This window comes from Myotis yumanensis, unplaced genomic scaffold (genome assembly GCF_028538775.1).
Source record: "Myotis yumanensis isolate MYYU_CA2020_CCGP unplaced genomic scaffold, mMyoYum1.0.hap1 SCAF_4, whole genome shotgun sequence".
In the NCBI taxonomy this organism is placed as follows: domain Eukaryota; kingdom Metazoa; phylum Chordata; class Mammalia; order Chiroptera; family Vespertilionidae; genus Myotis; species Myotis yumanensis.
The window spans coordinates 70,375,998-70,399,908 of NW_027223755.1; the positions used below are offsets into that span (position 1 = coordinate 70,375,998).

The following is a 23,911-nucleotide window of genomic DNA, read 5'->3' on the forward strand; positions in this document are numbered from 1 at the left end:
TGGCAGTCCAACATCCCCCAAGGGATGTAGTAGTGCGCGAAGTGGCAGGCGTCCCAGGGAGGAGCCTGAGCCTGGGCTAGGTGCTGTGCCGCTCCTGCTCATCCCAGCCCTGCTGCACCTGCTGCCACCGCTGCTCGGTAGGCTCCCATGGGCTCACGCCGTCAGTCCCTATGCTAGTCCTGATCCTGGTCCCAATGGGAGAGAGGCCTGCAAGGGGAGTGTCTACAGGAGATGTGTGTGCCGCTGCAGCTGTGCTCGCCAGTTGTGAGCCCGGTGTCTGGCACCTGTTCAGCTGAGTGGCTGGTTTTAAACTAATGCTATCTTCATAGAGTTGCATAGTCTCTCCTCTTTAATTTTTTGGAATTCATTTGTGTAGAGTTAGTGTTATTTGTTCCTTATATGTTTGTTAGAATTCACCAGAGAAAATCATCTGGGCCTGGAATTTTTTAGCTTCAAATTCAATTTCTTTAACATATAGGGCAGTTCAGATTATTTATTTTTTTAGTGTACTTTGGTAGTATATGTCTTTTAAGAAATTTGTCACATCAGTTGTCAAATATATTGGTATAAAGTTATTAATAATATTTTATCCTTTCAATATACAGTAGAATATATGGTAAAGTCACTTCTTATTCCTCTGCTACTTCCCACACCTGAATTGTCCTATTTTTTCCCCCCATCCTTGAAGTGTTGGGCACTCCAGAACTTATTTTTTTAACCTTCTCTGTCCCTATCTTTACTTTCTCTTTGGGTTATCTAATGGCTTAAATATCATCCATAGTTTTGATGTCTTAAATTTCAGTAGCCCCATTTATTTCCTAAACTCCAGACTAGCATACATAATCTAATAGCTACCTCTCCCTGAATGTCAAAACAGAATTTCATGTCTGCCCCTAATCCCAACCCAAACCTACTCTTTTCTTCACTTTTGTCTCAGTAAATGGTGCCTTCACTCACCCTGTTATCCAGTCTGAAAACAAGGAGTCATCCTTGCTTCATCATTTTCACTCATACTGCACTCTCAATACATTAACATTTATCTCATTTCCAACCACTTATCATAACACCATTTCTATTACCCTAATCAGATCCACCATTACCTCTTTTTTTTTTTTAATTTAAATTCTTTATTGTTTAAAGTATTACATAAGTCTCTTTTTTCCACCATTGACTTCTCCCTGGCCACTCCCAGCCCCCAGCACATGCCCTTACCCCCCTACTGTCTGTGTCCATTGATCCACCATTACTTCTTATTTAGCTACTGTAGCAGGCTCATAAGTGGTTTCCTGGGAGCTGTTCATACAACTTTGTTTTGTCTCACAACACCCAGAACTATGGCTTTCTAGTCTTAAAATAAAATCTGAATCTTATTATGGATTCTGAGGCCCTGTCCAAACTGAACCCTGCCTACTTCTCCAATCTCATCTCCTGACATTTATAAGTGTTCTCAAAATTAAATATGCATAAGCGCCTGAGATGCTAAACATCATTCTTACACTGCCCCTCACCCCCCACCAGTTGACTCTCATTCAGGTCATCTTGGGTCCAGACTATTAAGAAACAATGTTTTAGTAAATCTAAATAATAAGAGGACAGTAATGTATTCCTACATTGAAGAAGCTTTTTTGAATTTCATGCCTGCAAGATCTTTCATCCCCATATGTGTAAAATTTGAAGAAGCTCTGCAGGTGAAACTGTTATGTCCACCCCAACTACCCAACCATTATTAGCAAATAGTATATCCCTCTATTTAATGGAAATACAATTTTCTCTACTTTTAATTTCTTCAAAACCCCGTAGTGGATACTTAAGTGTGTTTTAGATATCAGGCAGAGAGGTGGCTATGTTGGCATTTTATCATAAAACAAACAAACAAATCTTATTTTTGACATTCTTATTGGTTGCTGGGCTTCTTATAGCAAACCTAAGTGTTTCTTAGAAAAGAAGTTTGCCTTTAAAGAAACCAAAATGTTTAGCAAACACTGAAATTTTTTTTATGTTTGTAATCAAATTGCATTTTAGATTAGAATATATTTCACATCTTTACATTCAGTGATATGAGTTGTTTGCGTAGGGCTATTTTGGTTTGGTTATTTATAATTCTCTTTCAACTTTGGAATTATATGGTCACCTCAGTAGCCATTTAAAAGAATACTGCTAACTACTCAGTTCTATGGACAAGCAATGGATGGGGTATTGGAGATGTTTTATCTAAATTTTGCAGAAAGTAAATTTGTTGCATTATAATTTCAAATGAATAACTTCTATGCTTCCCAGTAAGTCGTGTAACATTTTATAGTAATTCATTTTAAAGATTGAAGGTTAGTGAGGTTAAAATAAAATGAAATTATCCTACATTATGCAACATTCCCAGTTCTTATTTTAGTAAATGTTTTTATTATTATTATTATTTTTTTTTAAATATATTTTATTGACTTTTTACAGAGAGGAAGGGAGAGAGATAGAGAGTTAGAAACATCGATGAGAGAGAAACATCGATCAGCTGCCTCCTGCACATCCCCCACTGGGGATGTGCCCACAACCCAGGTACATGCCCTTGACCGGAATCGAACCTGGGACCTTTCAGTCCGCAGGCCAACGCTCTATCCACTGAGCCAAACCGGCTTCGGCAGTAAATGTTGATTTTATTTTAGTAAGTGACTAAAAATTTTTGTTTTTCATTTAAATCATTTAAAATTTTCAATTAACAGTTGCCATACAATATTATATTAGTTTCATGTGTATACCCGAGTGATGAGACATTATATAGCTTACTAAGTGATCATCCTGATAAATCTAGTCACTACCCATCTAGCATCATAGTTATTAAAATATTATTGACTATATTCCCTATGCTGTACTTTAGATCCCCGTGACTGTTCCATAACAACCAATTTGTACTTCTTTTTTAAAAAAATGTATTTATTGATTTCAGAGAGGAAGGGAGAGGGAGAGAGAAATAGAAACATCAATGATAAGAGAGAATCATTGATTGGCTGCCTCCTGCACGCCCCCTACTGGGGATCGAGCCCACAACCCCGGCATGTGCCCTTGGCCGGAATAGAACCTGGGACCCTTCAGTCTGTAGGTCGACGCTCTATCCACTGAGCCAAACCAATTTGTACTTCTTAATCCCTTCACCTTTTCCACTTATCCTCCTAAACCCTCTCCCATCTGTCAACCATCAGATAGATATGTATTTATTGCCATTTTATTGCTCATTTTTTAATTTTTTTTTTCTTCTTAAAGAAGACCCTTTAACATTTCATATAATACTGGTTTGATGATGAACTTTAAATTTCCTTTGTCTGGGAAGCTCTTTATGTCCTTCCATTCTAAGTCATAGCTCTGCTGGGTAGAGTAATCTTGGTTGTAGGTCTTTGCTTTTCATCACTTTGAATATTTGTTGCCACTGTTTTTTGGCCTGCAAAGTTTCTGCTGAGAAATCAGCTGACAGTTGTATAGGAGCTCCCTTGTAGGTAACGAACTGCTTTTCTCTTGCTGCTTTTAAGATTCTCTGTTTGTCTTTAACCTTTTGCATTTTAATTATAATGTGTCTTCGGTGTGGGCCTCTTTGGGTTCATCTTGCTTGGGATTCTCCTCGCTTACTGGTCTTATATGTCTATTTCCTTCCCCAACTTAGGGAAGTTTTCTGTCATTACTTTTCAAATAAGTTTTCAATTTCTTGCTTTCTCCTCCTTCTGGCACCCCTATGATGCAAATGTTGGTTTGCTTGACGTTGTCCCACTATCCTCATTTTTTAAAATTCTTTTTTCTTTTTGCTGTTCTGATAGAGTGTTTTTCACTTCCTTATATTACAAATTGCTGATTTTATTCTTGGCCTTACCTATCTAATGTTGATTTCCTGTAAATTATTCTTGATTTCAGTTAGTGAATCCTGCATTTCTAGCTAGTGCTTTTTTATGATGTTGAGGTCCTTACTAAAGTTCCTTGAGCCTCCTTATAAATAGTGTTTTGAACTCTGCATCTGACAGATTGCTTATCTCTATTTCGGTTATTAGTTCTTTTCCTGGAGTTTTGTTCTGTTCTTTCATTTCGGACGTGTTTTTGTCGTCTCATTTTGGCAGCCTCCTTGTGTTTGTTTCTTTGTATTAGGTAGAGCTGCTATGTCTCCCGGGCTTGGTAGAGTGGCCTATTGTAGTATGTGTCCTGTAGGATCCAGTGGCGCAGCCTCCCTGATCACCCAAGCTGTGCACTCCAGTTGTGCAACCCCTCCTTCTATGGGCTGTGTAGACCCTTCTGTTGTAATTGAGCCTTGATTGCTGTTAGCACTTCAATGGGAGGGATTTACTCCTTAGGCCAATCTGCTGCAAGGACTAGCTGCCATCACTGACCACTGTGGATGATGAACTGTGCAGGGGCTCTCCACACAGAGCAGGACTTATTTCAGCAAAGCTGTGGTACCCATGTAGTCTGCACGTTGAGTGTGTCGCTGTGGAGGTGGTTGGGTGATGTTTTGATGTGGTCTGAAGCTGTCCACCGGGTGCATTGCCTCTGGGGCCTCCTGGGAGATACAGGCCTGCACTTAGAAGTCAGGCCAGAAGTTAGGCCACTGCACCCCCACAGCCATTGAAAACAAACTTTATACGGCCGAGGTTGGTCTGGGATCAGCTCTGGCCCCCGCAGATGAGGTGGGACCAGAATCCCAACCCACTACAAATTAGCCCCAGCTGCATCCACCCAACTCCACGGGACTGTAAATGTTGATTTTATACAGTACTCTCTTCCAGGTTCAAAGGTGTTGTACATACTTCTGAGGTAAGTATAAGGTCAACTATGTGTCTCTCATCTAAAGTACACTGAATTACGGTTTACTCAGCTACTAAAATGGTTATTGACTTGGGCAAATTACTGTGCCTTTTAGGGTTTCAGGTTTTTCTTCTATAAATTAAATGTTATTTTAGACCAGCAGTCAGTAAACTATATTCAGTAGGCCATATCCAACTGGATCTTCTAAGAATGGCCTTTATATTGTTATAAAGATTGTTTAAAAAAGAATATGCATGCCCTGATCAGTGTGGCTCAGTTGATTGGAGAGTTGTCCCATGCACTGAAGGGTTGCTGGTTCCATTCCCAAGTCAGGGCACGTGCCCAGATTTCAGATTTCCTGCTTGATCCCCTGTAGGGGTTGTGCAAGAGGTAGCCAATCAATGTTTCACTCTCACTCTCTCCCTTTGCCTTCCTCTCTCATTAAAAAAATAAAAGTAAAAAATCAATAAAAATATTTTAAAAAAAGAATATGCAGCAGTGACACTCTATGGTCCACAAAACCAAAACTATTTACCATCTGACTTTTTAATATTTAAAATATTATCAAAGGATTATAATACTAAGAAATGTGGTAAATAAATCTACTTTAATAATTAAAATGTCTTGATCCTTTAAAGTTAATTCATTATAGCTTGGGAATATAAGCAATTAACGAAGTTGTATGTTATATCAACTATCTTATTATATGTGAAAAAGCAAATTTGAAATAATTTAAATTCCCCTTGTCAGATAAATTTTGTTTTAGAGATAATGAGCATGGAAAATAGTACCTTTGTATTTGAAATACCTAAAAAGTTTCTGAAAATAATTTATGCAAATATTAAATGACATATTGGTATATATTCTTTCTATTACTAAAATCACTGTATTTTTATATTTTCTTTTTCTCCATTTAGATAGAAGCAGATTTGGGATATCCTGGAGGTAAAGCAAGAATTATTCATAAGGAATCCGATATCATTACTGCCTTTGCTGTTAATAAAGTAAGTACACAGATATTTTTCTTCAGGTACTAGCTACTCATAGTTGGAGAATGTTTCCTGTTCTGATCATTTATTCAGTATCAGTATTTATTTTTCTCAAAGTTACTTCCCTTCAAATAAACTCACAAAAATTCTTAAAAAAAAAAAAAAAGTTACTTCCCACTCCTAAAATTGCATTCTCAATAAATTTTTCATATTATAAAATGATTATATTGTTTGATAATTTAATTTTTTGATCATGAATATATAGCAGATAAAATAATGTTTTATTACTATTCAGAGGGAAGTATCAGGTATTTATATATGTGATAACCTTTAGAACTTATACAACACATAAGAAGGGTTAATCCAAATCAGAGGTCCTTATATGAATATGTTGAACATGGGTCTTAATATTTTATCAAATTTAAGCTTATGTAACTCATAGAAATTCTCCCTCTTTGACTTACAGCTGTAATAGCTGCCCAACTGGAGTGTTTTCTTTGTATTCCTCTGCCTTCTACTCAACATCTTCTTTTATGTACAGTGGTTCAAAGTTGAAATTTGTCTTAATCATTTTCCCCTTCTGTCTTCCCTAATTGCTTTACTGCAGAGTTTATGGTGACTTCTAGATACTTTTGTTTCCTTTTATTTTCATTAATTTAAAGGATATATATTTTTTTTCATGTGTTTCTAATTTAAAAACAAATTTTAAATATTATTCAAATGTATATCCTGTGGCATCCATTCAGTAATCATTTCGCCAAAAAGTTCTCCATCTTCCTTTGCTATTTCTCTCTCTTCTTTGATTTCTCCTGGATAGTTCTTTTGTCCTTCTGTCCTCATCTCTTCCTGTCCCCTTTGTCTCATTTCCCTCATATATATCTTCCCCTGAACAATGACTAGTTCTGTCAAGACAGGCAGGTTTGGAAGCAGCCCTTAAGCAGGCAGTTCTCATGATTATTGTCTATACCCAATAAGTACTAGTACCTTCCTTACCCTGAAGAAAATATGACTTTAAATGTTCTGTGCTATAAAACCAATTAGCATTTGTGCTTTTTTGGGGAGGGATTTATATAAGCAACTAGTAATGAACAATCATCCATGTATACAAAGTCTGCTATTTACTGGGTAACAGTGTACCTGTTTAACATTTATTTCTCCAGGTTTGTTAAATTAGTAACTGAGAAATAATACCTTTTGCTTTACATTGCATTATTTAAAAATGCCAATGAGCCCTGGCTGGTATGGCTCAGTTGGCTGGAGTTTCATCCCATACAACAAAAAGTGGCAGGTTGGATTCCTGGTCAGGGCATATACCCAGGTTGCGGGTTCAATCCCCAGTCGGGCATGTACAGAGGCAAGCGATTGATATTTCTCTCACACCTCTCTCTCTCTCTCTCTCTCTCTCTCTCTCTCTCTCTCTCTCTCAAAGTTAATAAAAAATAAAATTAAAATGCTGATGAGATTGAACTTTCCCCATTTGTTTAGTTGTGAATTATCTGTGTCAGAAACTGAAAGATGAGATATTCTCTTGCATTTAAGCTAAAAGTTAGTTTTCACAGTTTAATGGATTCTGTTAGAAGACATGACTCCTGGACCAGAGACAAAGGACAGTTTATTTCTAGTAGCAAAAGCAGTAGCCAGAGTACCACTATTTTTATCTTGGTTCCTGAGCTATAATTCCAAAGCAATAGAGTGAGGGCCAGATGATACCTGCACACAAAGTGGCTTGCATCACAGGAGAGGAACAATGAGTTTAAGGAACCCCAAATCTTTTCTAATATTAGTAAGTATACCTGCCCTTTGACCTGGCAGGAGAGATTATAGCTATATAGACATCCTAGAGATAATACTATGGAACAAAGGGCAGTGACTCACTCACAAGATACGCAGAAGAGACTCACGAAGAATGGTTTCCCAGCCATCTAGTTATATCCTTTTTCCATTTATCTCTGGGGTCTCAGCTTTTTCCTAATTGGTTTGTATTCACATTTTACATAATGATGGAAATATTAATCCTTCTTTGATTTTATCTTTCCATTTTCTACTTTGGAGGTGTACATTTTTAAATCATAGATGTTTAAAATTTTATATCATTTAATCTGACCAACTTTTCTTTATGATCTTTTTGTGTCATACTTCCCCCAGCCTTTCTCTACCCTTACACTTTTTCTTTATGGTCCTTTTCTAAATTCCATCCCCCCCCCCCCCCCCCCCCCAAGATTGAAAGGCTTTAGGTAAAAGTGGTATTATCTTATTTGAATAATTCACCACTCTTTCTTTACTTTGGTGTTCCTTATCCCACTAATCGTTCTCTACCTTTCAGGGCTCCTACGTCTTCATCATCTCCCTCCCAGTTTCTAAACTATGTAAACCTTAGGGAGATTGTAACATTGTAATAAACTGGCAAGACAGTGCTAGAAGAAGAAATAAAGTAGAAAACATCCATTACCACTTATAGCTAGCTTTCTCTTGGATGCTCTTGAATTCTTAGAACATAAACATATCTCAAAGCTCAAGCTGATGATTATTACACTCAAAATTTAATTATCAAAATTAATTTAAAATAGTCGTTTGTGAGAATGCAGTATATTCTGTATCTTAAAGTTACCATTTCTTGAGGTTATTTTGTAGTTTTCATGTTCAAAAGTAGCCCATATACACGTTGTACTTTATTATTGAAAAATTACCATATGGTTTATTTTTCAGGCAAATAGAAACTGTGTAGCAATTGCTTCAAGCCATGATGTTCAAGAACTGGATGTTTCTGGAATTCTGGCTACACAGATCTATACTTGGGTAGATGACGATATAGAAATGGAAACCAAAGGGTACCCTTATACTTTGTTTTTATTCAGTAACATTGCAATTTGAATGTTGATTCTACAGAACTATAACTTTCAAAAGATTTTTTAAAGGAATATTCCTAGATTATAAATGGAAGCTGCCGAAACCGGTTTGGCTCAGTGGATAGAGCGTCGGCCTGCGGACTGAAAGGTCCCAGGTTCGATTCCGGTCAAGGGCATGTACCTGGGTTGCGGGCACATCCCCAGTGGGAGATGTGCAGGAGGCAGCTGATCGATGTTTCTCTCTCATCGATGTTTCTAACTCTCTATCTCTCTCCCTTCCTCTCTGTGAAAAATCAATAAAAATATATTTAAAAAAATAAATAAATAAATAAATGGAAGCTGCTAAAGAGTAAAGACCAATGGTTAGGAGCTTTAAAGAAGGTAATTGAGGGTTAAAAGAGAATTAGTGACGGGATTTGAAATTACATATGAAGTTATTGTCTATGAGTAAGGAGTTAAGAGTTTAAGACAATTTATTTTAAAGGGAAACAAAGTTGTCTGTTAGAGCTTTCAGGTATAATAGAAAAAAAATGGGTTGTTTTCATCCTGGTTGACATTTCTTTGTAGGTCAGAAGATTTCTTGGTTATACATGCTCATGATGATTTAACAACTGTGCAAGGTACAACCCCATACACACATAGCAATCCTGGCACTCCAATCAACATGCCATGGCTTGGTAGTACACAGACTGGCAGAGGAGCATCCGTGGTACGTACAGTTAAAAATATTTGTATATGAATATCCTATTTTTTTCTCTAGTTTAATAGATACAAGATCATTTAACCAATAGATCTAAAAATGCTTAACTTTGTAGTAAGTTATATTTGCTGCAAATTGTAAATTTTGGTTATGAAGAATATGTTTTCATGGGTTCTCTATTCTCTTCCATTGGTCTATATGTCTGTTCTTGTGTCAGTACCAGGCAGTTTTGAAAACAGTGGCTTTGTAATTCAGCTTGATAACTGGTATTGAGATCCCTCCTACTTTGTTCTTTCTCAGGATTGCTACAGCTATTCTGGGTCTTGTTTTATTCCAGATGAATTTTTGGAAGAGTTCTTTCTAGGTCTGTGAAATATGCCATTGATATTTTAATGGGGAGTGCATTGAATCTATAGATTGCTTTGGGTAGTATGGACATTTTAATGATATTGATTCCACCAGTCCATGAACACAGTATGTTCTTCCTTCTGTTTATGTCTTCCTCTATCTCTTTTTTCATTGTCCTGTAGTTTTCTGAGTACTGGTCTTTTACCTCCTTAGTTAAGTTTATTCCTAGGTATCTTAATTTTTTAGGTGCGATGGTAAATGGGATTGTTTTTTGTTTTTTTTTTTTTTGTTTTTTTTAAATCTCTCTTTCTGGCCGAAACCGGTTTGGCTCAGTGGATAGAGCGTCGGCCTGCGGACTGAAAGGTCCCAGGTTCGATTCCGGTCAAGGGCATGTACCTGGGTTGCGGGCACATCCCCAGTAGGGGGTGTGCAAGAGGCAGCTGATCAATGTTTCTCTCTCATCGATGTTTCTGACTCTATCTCTCTTCCTTCCTCTCTGTAAAAAATCAATAAAATATATTTAAAAAAAAAAATCTCTCTTTCTGTAAGTTCACTATTGGTGTATAAAAATGCCATTGATTTCTTGTCGTTAATTTTGTATCCTGCTACATTGCCGAATTCATTTATTAAGTCTAATAATTTTTTTGGAGTCTTTAGAGTTTTCTGTTTACAGTATCATGTCATCTGCGAATAATGGCAGTTTTACTTCTTCTTTTCCAATTTGAATGCCTTTGATTTCTTCTTGTCTGATTGCTGTGGCTAGCACTTCTAGTACTATGTCGAACAGAAGTGGTGAAAGCAGGCATCCCTGTCTTGTTCCTGTTCTTAGGGGAAATGGTTTTAGTTTTTGCCCATTGAGTATAATGTTGGCTGTAGGTTTGTCATATAAGGCTTTTATTATTTGAACCCTCATGCACTGCTGGTGAGAATGCAGACTGGTGCAGCCACTGTGGAGCACAGTATGGAGTTTCATCAGAAAAACTGAAAATGGAACTCCGATTTGACCCAGTAATCCCACTTATAGGAATATATCCCAAGAAAGTAGACACACCAATCAGAAAGGATATATGCACCCCTATGTTCATAGCAGCACAATTTACAAAGCTAAGATTTGGAAACAGCCTAAGTGCCCATCAGCAGATGAGTGGATTAAAAAACTTTGGTACATCTACACTATGGAATACTATGCTGTAAAAAGGAAGGAACTCCTACCATTTGCAACAGCATGGATGGAGCTGGAGAGCATTATACTAAGCGAAATAAGTCAGTCAGAGAAAGATAAATATTACATGATCTCACTCACTTGTGGATTATAATGAACAACATAATCTGATGAACAAAAACAGATCCAGAGACAGAGAAGCATTGATCAGATGCTCAAATCTCAGAGTGAAGGTAGACAAGGGTGGGGGTAAGGGGGAGAGATCAACCAAAGGACTTGTATGAATGTATATAAGCCTAACCAATGAACACAGACACCAGGGGAGTGAGGGCATGAACGGGGCGGGGGTGGGGGTGGGGGCAATAGAGGGATAAGGACACATATGTCATACCTTAATCAAAAAATTAAGTTGAAGAATTTGAAAAGCATTATAGTAGTTATTCAAATGAATAACTTGGTCATTAATAGTTATTTTTTCCCAATTGACAGCTATATTAAAATTCATTTATTAAATCTGATATTATCATCTTTTATAGGAGACCATAAAGATAATATACAAAATATATTAAAAGAAGTAGCCCTAACTGGTTTGGCTCAGTGGATAGAGTGACAGCCTGCGGACTGAAGGGTCCCAGGTTCGATTCTTGCAGGCTTGATCCCCAGTAGGGGATGTGCAGGAGGCAGCCTATCAGTGATGTTTCTCATCATTGATGTTTCTATCTCTCTTTCCCCTCTCTTTCTCTCTGAAATCAATAAAGATATATTGTTTAAAAAAAGAAGTAATAGGCATTTTTTTCCAACTCCAGTTTCAGAGAATATGCAATACAGTTCTTCCTGTAACAGCTTTCTGTGCTGATCCCTTTGCTTCCACATTGCTCCCTCTATTCTGTACACAGCAACCAGAGTTGCTGTTTTCTAAAGCATCATTCAGGTTGTCACTTCCCTGCTTGATACTTTCAGATTTTCCAGTACAACTTGAAAAAAAACACAAAAACATGTCCTTATTAACATGGCCTCTAAGGCCCTATGTGATTTAACCCCTCCTGGCCTCTGGCAGCCTTATCGCCCTTCATTATACACCTGATTATCTTTGCTCTAGTTATTATCTTTCTGTCACTGGAACACATTAAGCTCATTGCCATATCAGGGCCTGTGCCTTGCATTCTGCTTGAAATGCTCTTTCAGATCTTAACCCAAATTCCCATAGATTTCCCTTGCTTACCTCGTAAAGGCATCTGCCCCTCCCTACTTTACCCCCAGTCGCTCTATGTCATATAATTTCATTTTATCATCCTTGTAACTTTTATCAGTTTTGAACTTATCTGTTATTTGGATATCTTTTTTATACCCTCTAAGCTCTTTGAGAGGTTACTTTATGCCTGCCTTATACACAGATGATCTCTAACTAAAATGGCATTTAATATATAATAGGTGCTCAGAAAATATTTTATACTTCAAAGCATTATAATACATAATTAACCATTGTCATTCTTATAGGACTTAATTTTCTTCCTGTCTAAAGAAAGATATATTTTTAGTTGGGGTCATTGTGATTTGTAAACATAAATAGGGATTGTCCCACTCTATCCTCCAGAAAAAGACACCATATCTATATAATGTTATTTTTTATATGGATCTTCTGAAATAATTAATGACTTTTTCCCCTTATAATGTTTTACATGTGCTTTCAGAAACTTAAATCTGTGTTTGTATATTTTTTTATACTTATCGTTTTCCTTTGATATTTTAGTCAGAAAATATCATTTAGTTAGAAAAAAAGATAAACGAAGAACAGAAATCTTTAGGCATTTCTTTAATTAAGGGTAACATGAGATTTAAGCATGAAGTTTTCTAAACAAAAGTTTAACATTTATTGGGTTTTCATTCTTTTGTGGGAAATTGGTAAAATATTTTCTTAAGCCCATTATTTTATTGAATTATGAACACTAATGGAAAAGAACATTTGTTGTAACCAACTTCTGCTTTATTGAAATATTATCTGTATCTATATATACCTGTTAGTGTTTCTATCCCTCACCAGTTCTTCTGGATAATCTCTTCCCTCCCTATCAAATCCCCATTTCCCTCCCTACTTTAGGCTAACTGAACAATTTAAAATTCAGAACAAAAAGGCTACATGATAGTGATGTACAAATTTAGGGTAATATGTAACTGTAGTTACGGTGCTGTGTAAATAGGAAATGTTCTATAAATTAAAATAATCTCTTTAATTTTACATATATATTTTACTTTTATTTGACAGGCTTTGTAAATCATTCAAAACATGATTTACAAACGGGTTAATAAACAGTTCCAAATTATCAATTAAAAATTGATATGATTTTCTGTTTACCTTTTTTTTTTCTTCACATGCTTCTGCCTATCTTTTTAACCTTATAACTATTCAGGATTATTGCAATAAATTTAATGGGATCAGAAAAGAATTGTCAAGACAGGAGGTAAGACTAAATACTCAAGGTGACTTTGTTCCTAGAGCCTAGATGCAGAAAATGTATGTATACTGAAATGTAAGATGACTGAGCTATTAAACTCAATTTGTTACCATATTTAGTGTTTTTACCACTAATCATGACAATTATGGAATCACATATTAATTAATTAATTAATTTTATTTGAATGTCCTGTCACAAGTAAAATTTTTAATGCTATTGTGACTAAAAGAAAATTTTTTCTTTATTAACAGATGATTAAGAAAGCCATTAATAATGTCAGAAGAATGACTTCTCACCCTACTCTTCCTTACTGTAAGTTGATAATAATTAGCGATTATTCTAAGGAATTAAAGTTTAAGTCAAAAGATAGTCAACATTTATTTTACTTTTTTTGTAGAGAATGTTTGCTAGCAAATAACATCTTCATTTCAAAATTGGATAAAAACAGAAAAAAAAAATTTTTTTGAATTAATAGGGAAGCCTAAATTAATGTAGTAAATTTTTAGCATTTTGACTACATATTTTTAAGTTAGCACATTTTATTTTTTAATGTTTTTGGACTCTTTACACAATGTTAAGTTGTAGTTGATAATTACTTTTTAAACACTAGGATTACTTCCATCTTTTCTTACATAAACCGGAAGCATATCTTGGTCATTTATTGCTCATCATAATCAGTTTGTATTTTATTACTATTTTGTCAGTTTGTCTTTTATTGGACACACTAATATTAAGTATAGGAAATGGTTATTATAATATTCTTCTAAGGCAAAGTATGTTTATTTTGAGTGAACCCTCAAATATTAGAAGTATTGAGGCAGAGAAAAGAGAGACAATTTTAAAATTAACTAGTGGGTTGGATTCAATATTTATATTGGCATGTGAGGTATTCCAAATTTTTTAAATATAATTTTAAGTTGTCCTACCACAAAGTAACAAAAATAGAGCATGTTATTAAGAGGTATTCATATCCCTCCAATTTAATAACCTATAAAAATTCTACCTTCTTTTTTGAGATTTATTTCGATAAAATACAATTGATAAAACCAGTGTTCTTTTCAACTTAATTATCGTAAGCATCTCTTATCAAAATTGTACACCAGAGTCCAATAAAAGGATTCAAGAGAACCATATATTTAAAATGAAGAGAGTACTTTCTGTTACTTATGCTAGAGGAATATAATAATATTAAAAATTAGTCTGTTTTTACTACCTTGAATTTATTCAACACTAAAAGTATATTTTCTATCCACAAGTCTAATGTGAAGAGAAAACTAAGAATCAGTAATGAAGCATAGAGAGCAACTAGTCAAATGTATTTTATAAACAAAGCCTAAATAATATTACTCCCACAGCAAGAAACATTTGACATTTCTTAAAAATCTATCTTGATTCTATAGGGTTTGGAAGTATCTTGAAATATTGAAAGGACTTCATTTCTTCTCATCTCCATAGTCATCTCTGTCCCAACAGATGACTAGTTTATAGGAAATATTCTTTACCTCAATCCCATAAATTTAAACAAAGAGATCCCTAGTTTCAAAGGCAGTTAATGGACTTATTTTCAAAGTCATTAGGTAACATCAGATCACTTCTGTTTTGGAATAAGAACTTACTTTCTTCAGGGAAGTATCATAACTGGCAGATAAATGACTTGAAAATTTTAAAGCTCATTAAATTAATCACTGGATTTTTTTCAGTATATCTTTTCATGTCATGATCAAGTGTACAGGTAGTAATTTAGCTCAGCAATAAACACTTTTTATGTAGTGAGAATGTTATGAGACAGGATTTTTGAAAATTTTACTCCAAATTTCAGATACCTCATAATAGCTTCTTCTCTTGGAGTAGATTTTGAAAAAATCTTAGTCACTAGAAACCAATATTTTTTTACTTCTACCCTAGAGATATTTTTTAGAAGTTAGGCTAACAGGTTGGAATAAAATAGAAATGAAAGTCTTAAGAGGACTTCCTTTTTAAAATTATGAACTTATTGAGGTTTTCACCATTGTAGTTATTAACCCATTCTTACCTCTTTGATATAATACTATTCAATTGCTAATGAGGGATATTTACTCATACAACTTGGTTATAGGAACCTTTATCTTGCCCTTTAAAATCTTAGGCTACAAAGGCTTTAAGAGACTATTTCATTTTATATGTCAGATACTAATAATGAAGGATTTTTCTCAAATAAATAAAACCAGAAATAATAATATAAAATTTTGAGCGGTTTTTAAACTCAAGTAGCCCAATTTATTTTTCTGAATAAGCTAAGCAAGACTGTTGGGGTAGAGAGAAAATAACTTTTATCCCAGTCTCAAGAATTCTCCCCACGCCTCCACCCCAGCCCAGTGTTAAAACATTTCAAAACAATTGAAGTCCATTTACTTTAAATACTTGGTAAGGAATAAGGAATCTTGACTAATATATGACTAGCAATGTGGTAGGTCTTTATTTACATTAATAAATTTCTCATGACTTCTAAACCTCATTAATACTGATAATTATACTTAACATAAATTGATACCTATTTGTATCATTATTCTCCTTTTATGGGAAGGAAATAGGATCAGGGAGATTAAAATAAATTTCTTAGTCTCACAAAATTAGTAAATGGTGAAGTGAAGAATTAGAAATTATTTAACTTATTCATATTTCTCAATGAAACAACATTTTGAGATATCAAGTAATTGGAATAGCTACTAGAAATGTTTTTTATCATGACATTCAAGGCCTTCTACAATCTTTTTTTTCCAAGAGGGAAGTGTATAAACTTTAAAAAATATATATATTTTTATTGATTTCAGAGAAGAAGGGAGTGGGAGCAAGAGATAGAAACATCAATGATAAGAGAGAATCATTGATCAGCTGCCTCCTACACGCCCCCTACTGCGGATCGAGCCCACAACCTGGGCATGTGCCCTTGACCAGAATTGAACCTGGGACCTTTCAGTCCACAGGCCCATGCTCTATCCACTGAACCAAACCAGCTAAGGCAAAAATGTATAAATGTAAACATTAATAGTATTACTGTTAAGAATTGGCTCTTTAGTAATCCCAAGAATTTAAGTGGTTATCACAAAAGCTATTTATTAAAGGCTATTAAAACATCATTGAGGTCATTTCAAAAGGAAATAATATTTATAGAGTTCTGCTTTAATTGCTTCTGTTGTTTTGTATGAGCATATGTTCTCATTCAAATAAAAGTACATCATATTACTATCTGTTTTTAAGATGAAATATTCAAGTGAAATTTCATACAAAGGTAAATTCATATAAATTGGCTATGCTTCATTTCTTAGGTGTTTCTTCCATAAATATTTTCACATTGGATTAAAAAATAAATTTTCCAAAGATTCCTGAAATAAATTTGCAATTTGTGCCCTCTTGTAATGCAGATCTGACAGGAGCTCAGGATGGAAGTGTCAGAATGTTTGAATGGGGCCATTCTCAACAGATAACCTGCTTTCGATCTGGCGGCAATTCAAGAGTTACAAGAATGAGATTTAACTACCAGGGAAATAAGGTAGTATATAAAAATACAAATGGGAAAATGGTTTGATTATGTTGGAGGTTTATAAATATTACTAGTTTGGGTTTCTGAAGAGTATAGCTCAGTGAGCTAATAGTAAAGCATTAATCTATATGAATTTAAAAAAAAAAACCTCTCCAAGAACACTTATATTTGTTTGGTTCTTCTTGGAAAGACATTATATATATGTCTATTAAAATTCATTTAAATGATGCTCAAGGACCAAATGATGATAGGACCACCTTCTGTTACACATTTTTGATTAAACATTTGATATATATTTTTGTTTATCCTCTGGAACCTACTCAAAGTATGGTCAAGTACCAGGTAGCAAGTAACATCTGGGAACATCTTAGAGTGCAAATTATTGACTCTACTTCAGACCTACTGAATCACCATCTGCATTTCAACCACATACTCTGATGATATGTACACACATTGAAGTTTTGAGAAGCACTGCTCTAGAACAGTTTATTGACAAACTATAGTCTAGCCATCTGTTTTGTAAATAAAGTTTTATTGGAACACAGATACTCCATTCATTATTTGTTTTCTATGGTTACTTTTCCACTATAACAGCAGAGTTCAAGAGAACAAAGACTTTATAGCTGGCAAGCCTAAAATAATTACTGTAGAGTCTTTAAGGAAAAGTGTTGCCCAGCCAGTGTTGCCCAGTGGTTGAGAGCCAACCCATGAACCAGGAGGTCATGGTTCGATTCCCAGTCAGGGTACATACCCGGATTGTGGGCTCAATCCCCAGTAGAAGGTGTGCAGGAGGCAGCCGATCAATGTCTCTCATTGATGTTTTTATCTCTCTATCCCTTTCCCTTACTCTCTAAAGATCATGAACCAGGAGTAAGGAAGGGCCTACCAAGTACTAGAAATATTGAGTAACAGCAGGTGCTAAACATATCCTGATTATTTAATTTTTGTTTTATTTTTAATTCAAGGATAAAGAGAGCTTCTAGGAAGGAAAAGAGGTAACAATGGTTACTTAGAGCCTCTCCACCACCCTCTCCAAAAATTAATGGCATTGCCTTCAAAATAGAGGCTACAAATAGACAGTAGAACAGTGATGGCGAACCTTTTGAGCTCGGCGTGTCAGCATTTTGAAAAACCCTAACTTAACTCTGGTGCCGTGTCACATATAGAAATTTTTTGATATTTGCAACCATAGTAAAACAAAGATTTATATTTTTGATATTTATTTTATATATTTAAATGCCATTTAACAAAGAAAAATCAACCTCTGACACGCGTATCATAGGTTCACCATCACTGCAGTAGAACAATACTCACAGAATTCTGATGTACAAGTAATGAGAACTATGAGTTTGATGTCTATCCAAACTATTATTCAGATTTGACAGCAAAATAAACACATTTTTTAAGTATGCAGAGACTTGGGACTTTCTATATACCCTTTCTGAAAAACATACCTAAATCTACTCCAAAAAACTTAAGAAAAATAACAAAAAAGATAGCCCCTGGAAAAATATCTATAACAAATATAGTAAGAGTTGGTTTATACCTCATATTAGCCCTATCAATCAGATTTTTAGAAGACAACTTAATAGAGAGGTAGACAAAGGATATGTACAATCAACATTAAATTATGCATGGCCAATAACCTTTATTAATAATTGAAGTAATGCAGTGTTTACTAATGTGTAAGAAAAGTGGGAGTGTAAGTTGGTATTACCTCTTAGGATTTAATTTTGTCTTTAATTACCAATTTTAGATAATGTCCTTTGACAAAGCTTTCCCATTTCTAGATATCCTACATAAATACTCAAAGGTATATGTACAAGAATGTTCAAAGTAACACTTTTTATGTGGGAAAAATTGGAAACTGTCTATAGGGAAAAGTTTTTAAAAGTTATAACTATATAGTGTAATGCTACACAGCGCAAGAATGAGGGTGATTTATATGTACCAATGTGGAAAGATGGCTATAAGTTAAAAACATAATTGTAGAATTGTGTATTTATTATGATTCTAACTTTAAAAAAATTATGTATGTGTGAATTGTTGAATATTTGTAGAACAAATCTCGAAGGGAACCCATAAAATTTTTGTTAATTGTTAGGCCTGGAAATGGGAGAAGGCAATAGTCCAAAGTAGACATTTGCTTTATTTTACATACTTTTTATAAATATGCATTATTTTTATAATTTAAAGGAAAAATTGCCAGCAGCCTTACTCATCCTTCAAGATCTGTATCATATAATCCCTTTCTGGATTATTTGACATCTTCCCAATCAGATTGCCCTGAGTTCCCATAGTGGAATTCTTTTTACTGTGATAATCTTTGTTTCATTGTATTCTCTACTGTTATTTACATGTTTTCCTTACTGTATATTTCTGGAAGTTATCATTTTGTCTTTTTCAAAATGAACAGTTTTCTATCTTATACATGCTAAAACTTTATCACTTAGCTTAATGTATAAATCCAGCATCCTATTTTTGAAGTACTTACAGAGAATATATAGATTATGCTGTTGGTTAGCATTAATAAAATGGGTCTCTGATGTTTATTTTTTTAATGTCTAACCTTGAAATTTTTAAAACAGTACCTAAATGTTTTTCTGGATGCATAGGTGAAGTGAAAAGTTAAACAATTTTTAATCAAATGTTTAGGAGTCAACATATGTGATTCAAAGTAAGGGTAAGGGTAAATGTGTGCTTCTGTATTTGTATTAAACACTTAAATATTTTTTCTCCAAGTTTGGAATAGTTGATGCTGATGGATATTTAAGTTTGTATCAAACAAACTGGAAATGTTGTCCAGTCACTGGAAGCATGCCTAAGCCATACCTGGTAAGCCAAAAATTCCTAACTTCAAAATTTTATGAATTTTTATTTAAAGACACTAAGAATATATATTTGAGGCAAGAAATATTAAAGCCAAAAAAATAAAATCTGTCTAGTCCTATGTATTCAACAGTTTACTATAAGCTCCTGTCCTTGTATTATGCGAAAATTACTCTGTAAGGCATAAAAATCTCTGGTAACTTGTAAAATTAACCTGTTTATCACCAACATGGCACCTCCAGAGACCAATGCAAACTGTGAGTTACTCAAACCCTTTCCTAGCCTCACTAAGCTGCAGTGGGTATTACACCTAAAAAGAATGATCAAAAGCCCAGTGCATCTGGTTGCCTTTCTGCGTTATTCCTCATGAACAAACAAAGTAGAAAGTGTATTCTATAGCTGGTACTATTATTTTCTTGCTCATCTCTTTTAAAAAAAAATTGATACGTTTCAATTCAGGATCACACAGGCTTAATGAATTTTCTACATCTTCACAAGCACTGAATTTATATATAACATATTCTTTAGTGAAGCCCTTTATAGGACTAAGCAATATCTATCAAGAAAATATTAAGAATATGGGTTAAGATTCTGATAATTCACCTAAGGTTAAATGCTTGAATATAGTACTAATCTAATGAAAGCAAACAAGGGAGAGTTGATGAGATACCTTTATTTTTCCCTATATTTTTATTAAGTCAACAGATTCAAATATACACATTTATGTTTCCTAAGGGACTGTTTTTGTATGATTTTTTAATTTCTAAAGAGATAAATTGGATTAAAATGTTCATTATTGACTTTGGGGGAGTAAAGTAGATTTGTTTGTTTTAAGGACATATCCTCTAGCCCAGCTCCAATAGTGATCAGGGAGGAGTGGGGAAGTGACTCAGAGGAAAAAATCTTCATTTGATGATTTTGACATACTTTAAAAAATCATTTATTAGCCCCGCCTGCATGGCTGAGTGACTGAGTGTCAACCTATGAACCAGGAGGTCACGGTTTGATTCCTGGTCAGGGCACATGCCTGGGTTGTGGGCTTTATTCCCAGTGTGGGGCATGCAGTAGGCAGCCGATCATGATTCTCTCTCATCATTGATGTTTCTATTTCTCTCTCTCCGTTTCCCTTCCTCTCTGAAATCAATACAAATATTTTTTAAAGTCATTTTTTATTGAAGAGAAACATCTGAACAAACATAACTTGGAAGTCTTTATAATTAATTAAACCTCTCATAATATTTTTAAGTTATTCTTTGAAGGAATATTGAAAGACACTAAATTTTTAAATTTAGTTAATATTAGTAATATGTTTTAATTCATATACTAGAGGCCCGGTGCACAAAATTCGTGCATGGGGGGCTGGATTCCCTCAGCCCAGCCTGCACCCTCTCCAATCCGGAACCCCTTGGGGGATGTCCTACTGCCGGTTTAGGCCCGATCCTGGGACATCCCTCTCACAATCCAGGACCGCTGGCTACTAATCGTTCACCTGCCTGGTCTCCCCTAACTGCCCCTCTCTACCTGCCTGATCGCCCCTCACTCCCTCTGCATGCCAGCCTGGTCACCCCTAACTGCCCGCCTGCCAGCCTGGTCACCCCCAACTGCCTCCCCCGACCAGCCTCGTTGCCCCTCACAGCCCCTCTGCTGGCCTGGTCGCCGCACATAGCCTGCTGTTCAGTCATTTGGTCATCCCTCACTAACCCCCCTGCCAGCTTGGTCGCCCCGTGCAGCCTGCTTGTTCAGTTGTTTGGTCACCCCTCACTAACCCCACTGCCAGCCTGGTGGTAGGCAGCCATCTTGTGAGGACGAGAGGGTTAATTTGCATATTACCTCTTTATTATATAGGATATGAAAAATTATTTAAAACTTTAAATATTTCTGAAAATAAATAATCTTGCCTGAGAATCTAGTATCCTAGTTTCTGTCTTCTAAGACAAAAATTTTTACAGATATTCCAAGGGAAATATTTAGAGTTTAACCTCCTTTTGTTTCCCTTTGAACTTTTGGTTGAACAAAAGCAAAGGGCCTCATAAAGGGTCATGACATATGCAGCTTATTTAAATGGTTCAGGAATAGGTGTGTGTATGTGTGCATGGGTGTAAGTATATGAAAGAAGGAGAAGCAAAGCAAATGTGGCAAATGTTAAAAATTGGTGAATCTGGGTAAAGGGTGTATGAGTATTCTCTGTTTTACCCCTGAAATTTTTCTAAAGTTCAGGGGGGTGGGGCGGGAGGGGAGGAAATGCAAAGGCTTTAAGTAAGCCACAAATTACATGATCATTTTTTGATTAATGCATCTACCTGGTTATGAAACTGTTAATAACATTAACATTTGCTGTTTATAACTATTACAGACTTGGCAGTGTCATAACAAAACAGCCAATGATTTTGTCTTCATTAGTTCCTCCTCTCTAATAGCTACAGCTGGTCTTTCAACTGACAATAGGTAAGAGATTATAACTGAAATTGAAGTGCGTATGAAATAGCTGAGCTTTATTTCTAATTGCTTTATGTCTTTACATCTCAAGAATGTCTTTATAATCATGCCTTTAAATATATTTATTATAAAAATTCTTTCTTTGGGCATTTTAGTATTCTAATTGTAAATTTAATGGTATTCTGGTGCCATTAAAAACAAATCCAGGTAGCGTAGAGGGAGTCGAATACATGGTGATGAAAGGAGACTTTATTTTGGGTGGTGAACACACAAATCATAGAATTGTACACTTGAAACCTATATAATTTTAATTAGCAATGTCGCTTCAATAAATTAAATAAAATTCAAAATTTTTTTGAAAAAAATCCATTCCTTTTGTATTGTTAATATTCTAATGTTAAGATTTGAGTGTAAGAAAGAAGGTTTGGTTGTTGGTGGAATTAATTTTTCCCCATATGATTCCCTGTGTTAAGAAAGCTTGAGGTGCCCTAACCGGTTTGGCTCAGTGGATAGAGCGTCGGCCTGCGGACTGAAGGGTCCCAGGTTCGATTCCGGTCAAGGGCATGTACCTTGGTTGCGGGCACATCCCCCGTGGGGGGTGTGCAGGAGGCAGCTGATCGATGTTTCTCTCTCATCAATGTTTCTAACTCTCTATCTCTCTCCCTTCCTCTCTGTAAAGAATCAATAAAATATATTTAAAAAAAAAAAAAAAAGAAAGCTTGAGAAAAAAAACCCCAAAAACTCAATTAGTTATTGGCCATGCTATTTAGTTAATGCTCACTATGGCTCTATTAGCTAGATCAGCGATTTTCAACCTTTTTCATCTCATGGCATACATTAACTATAAAAATTCTGCAGCACACCTAAAATATATTAATTTTTGCCCATCTGACAAAAAATAGGTATAATTTTGATTGACATAAAAATTATTATCTACCATATTTGCTCCAAAGTGACTTTTTAAAAAAAATCAGGTGTCTACACTTGTATGTAAGGATTTCTGGTACCAAGAATTAATCAATCAGATGCAACCTTTTTATGTAACATGACCAATGAGATTCGACTCTATTATATGATCTGTATATTTATGGTTCAAGACAGGGCATTCACACCGGATGGCTATTGTTGTGTTGGCTGTTGTCATTTTTTTAATTTGACAGTCTAAGGGAAGAGAGGTCAGTATCCCTGAATACATAGTCGGGTATTTCATGTTTTAAAAATTCTTGCAACCAACCAGTTGAAATCACTGACTGTTTCACAAAAAGAAACTAAGATTGCTAATTGTACATTAGCTAATAAGTGATAGCCTGTCTCCATCCCCTCAAAAATCTTTAAATATGTCTTCCCCTGCCTCCATCTCCACACCCCCACTTTTGACTTCCTTCATACAGCTGAGTTATGAGGTCAAGGCTAACTGAGGCTGGTGAGCTTTTATATTTAGGGGTACGGCCTCATTTTGCCCTAGAAATGGGACTGTAGGAATATGGAGTTTTTAACCCATCTTCCATAGAAATTCTTACATATATTGGTGCCTCCTTTGCAACTCATGGAAAGGCATAAAAGCTGCTCCCATTCATAGTAGAAATAAGTTTTCTTGGCACTCCAGAAAATTCAGTGTATCTTATTTGTGTATGGGAGTCTGTTAGAGAATCAGTGAATATAAAAAGTAGCTTCCCTATTCAGGCTTCATATAGTAGCATTTGTAAATACATGTTAATGTGAATTACTCAATTTTATGAGTTATTAGTTTTTAAATTTTGTTTAAAATTAATCATACATAAATATATTGGTTACTTGTATTTGGTGTGTTTATAAATTTAAGAACTTTCTGAGAGAGCAAGGTTTAAATGTTACGTTA

The 23,911-nt window shown here is 35.1% G+C and overlaps 1 protein-coding gene across 5 annotated transcripts in view; it reads left to right on the top strand.

Annotated features, from left to right (window-relative positions):
- DMXL1 (Dmx like 1) overlaps positions 1-23,911 on the top strand; it is a 156,155-nt gene that overhangs the window by 122,549 nt on the left and 9,695 nt on the right. For all 5 annotated transcript variants that reach the window (XM_070412512.1, XM_070412508.1, XM_070412509.1 and 2 more), the window contains 7 exons: positions 5,688-5,774; positions 8,466-8,587; positions 9,173-9,314; positions 13,520-13,580; positions 16,670-16,797; positions 19,531-19,623; positions 21,971-22,062. In XM_070412512.1, the coding sequence (XP_070268613.1) occupies positions 5,688-5,774; positions 8,466-8,587; positions 9,173-9,314; positions 13,520-13,580; positions 16,670-16,797; positions 19,531-19,623; positions 21,971-22,062 (725 nt within the window). The remainder of the gene's footprint in view (positions 1-5,687; positions 5,775-8,465; positions 8,588-9,172; positions 9,315-13,519; positions 13,581-16,669; positions 16,798-19,530; positions 19,624-21,970; positions 22,063-23,911) is intronic.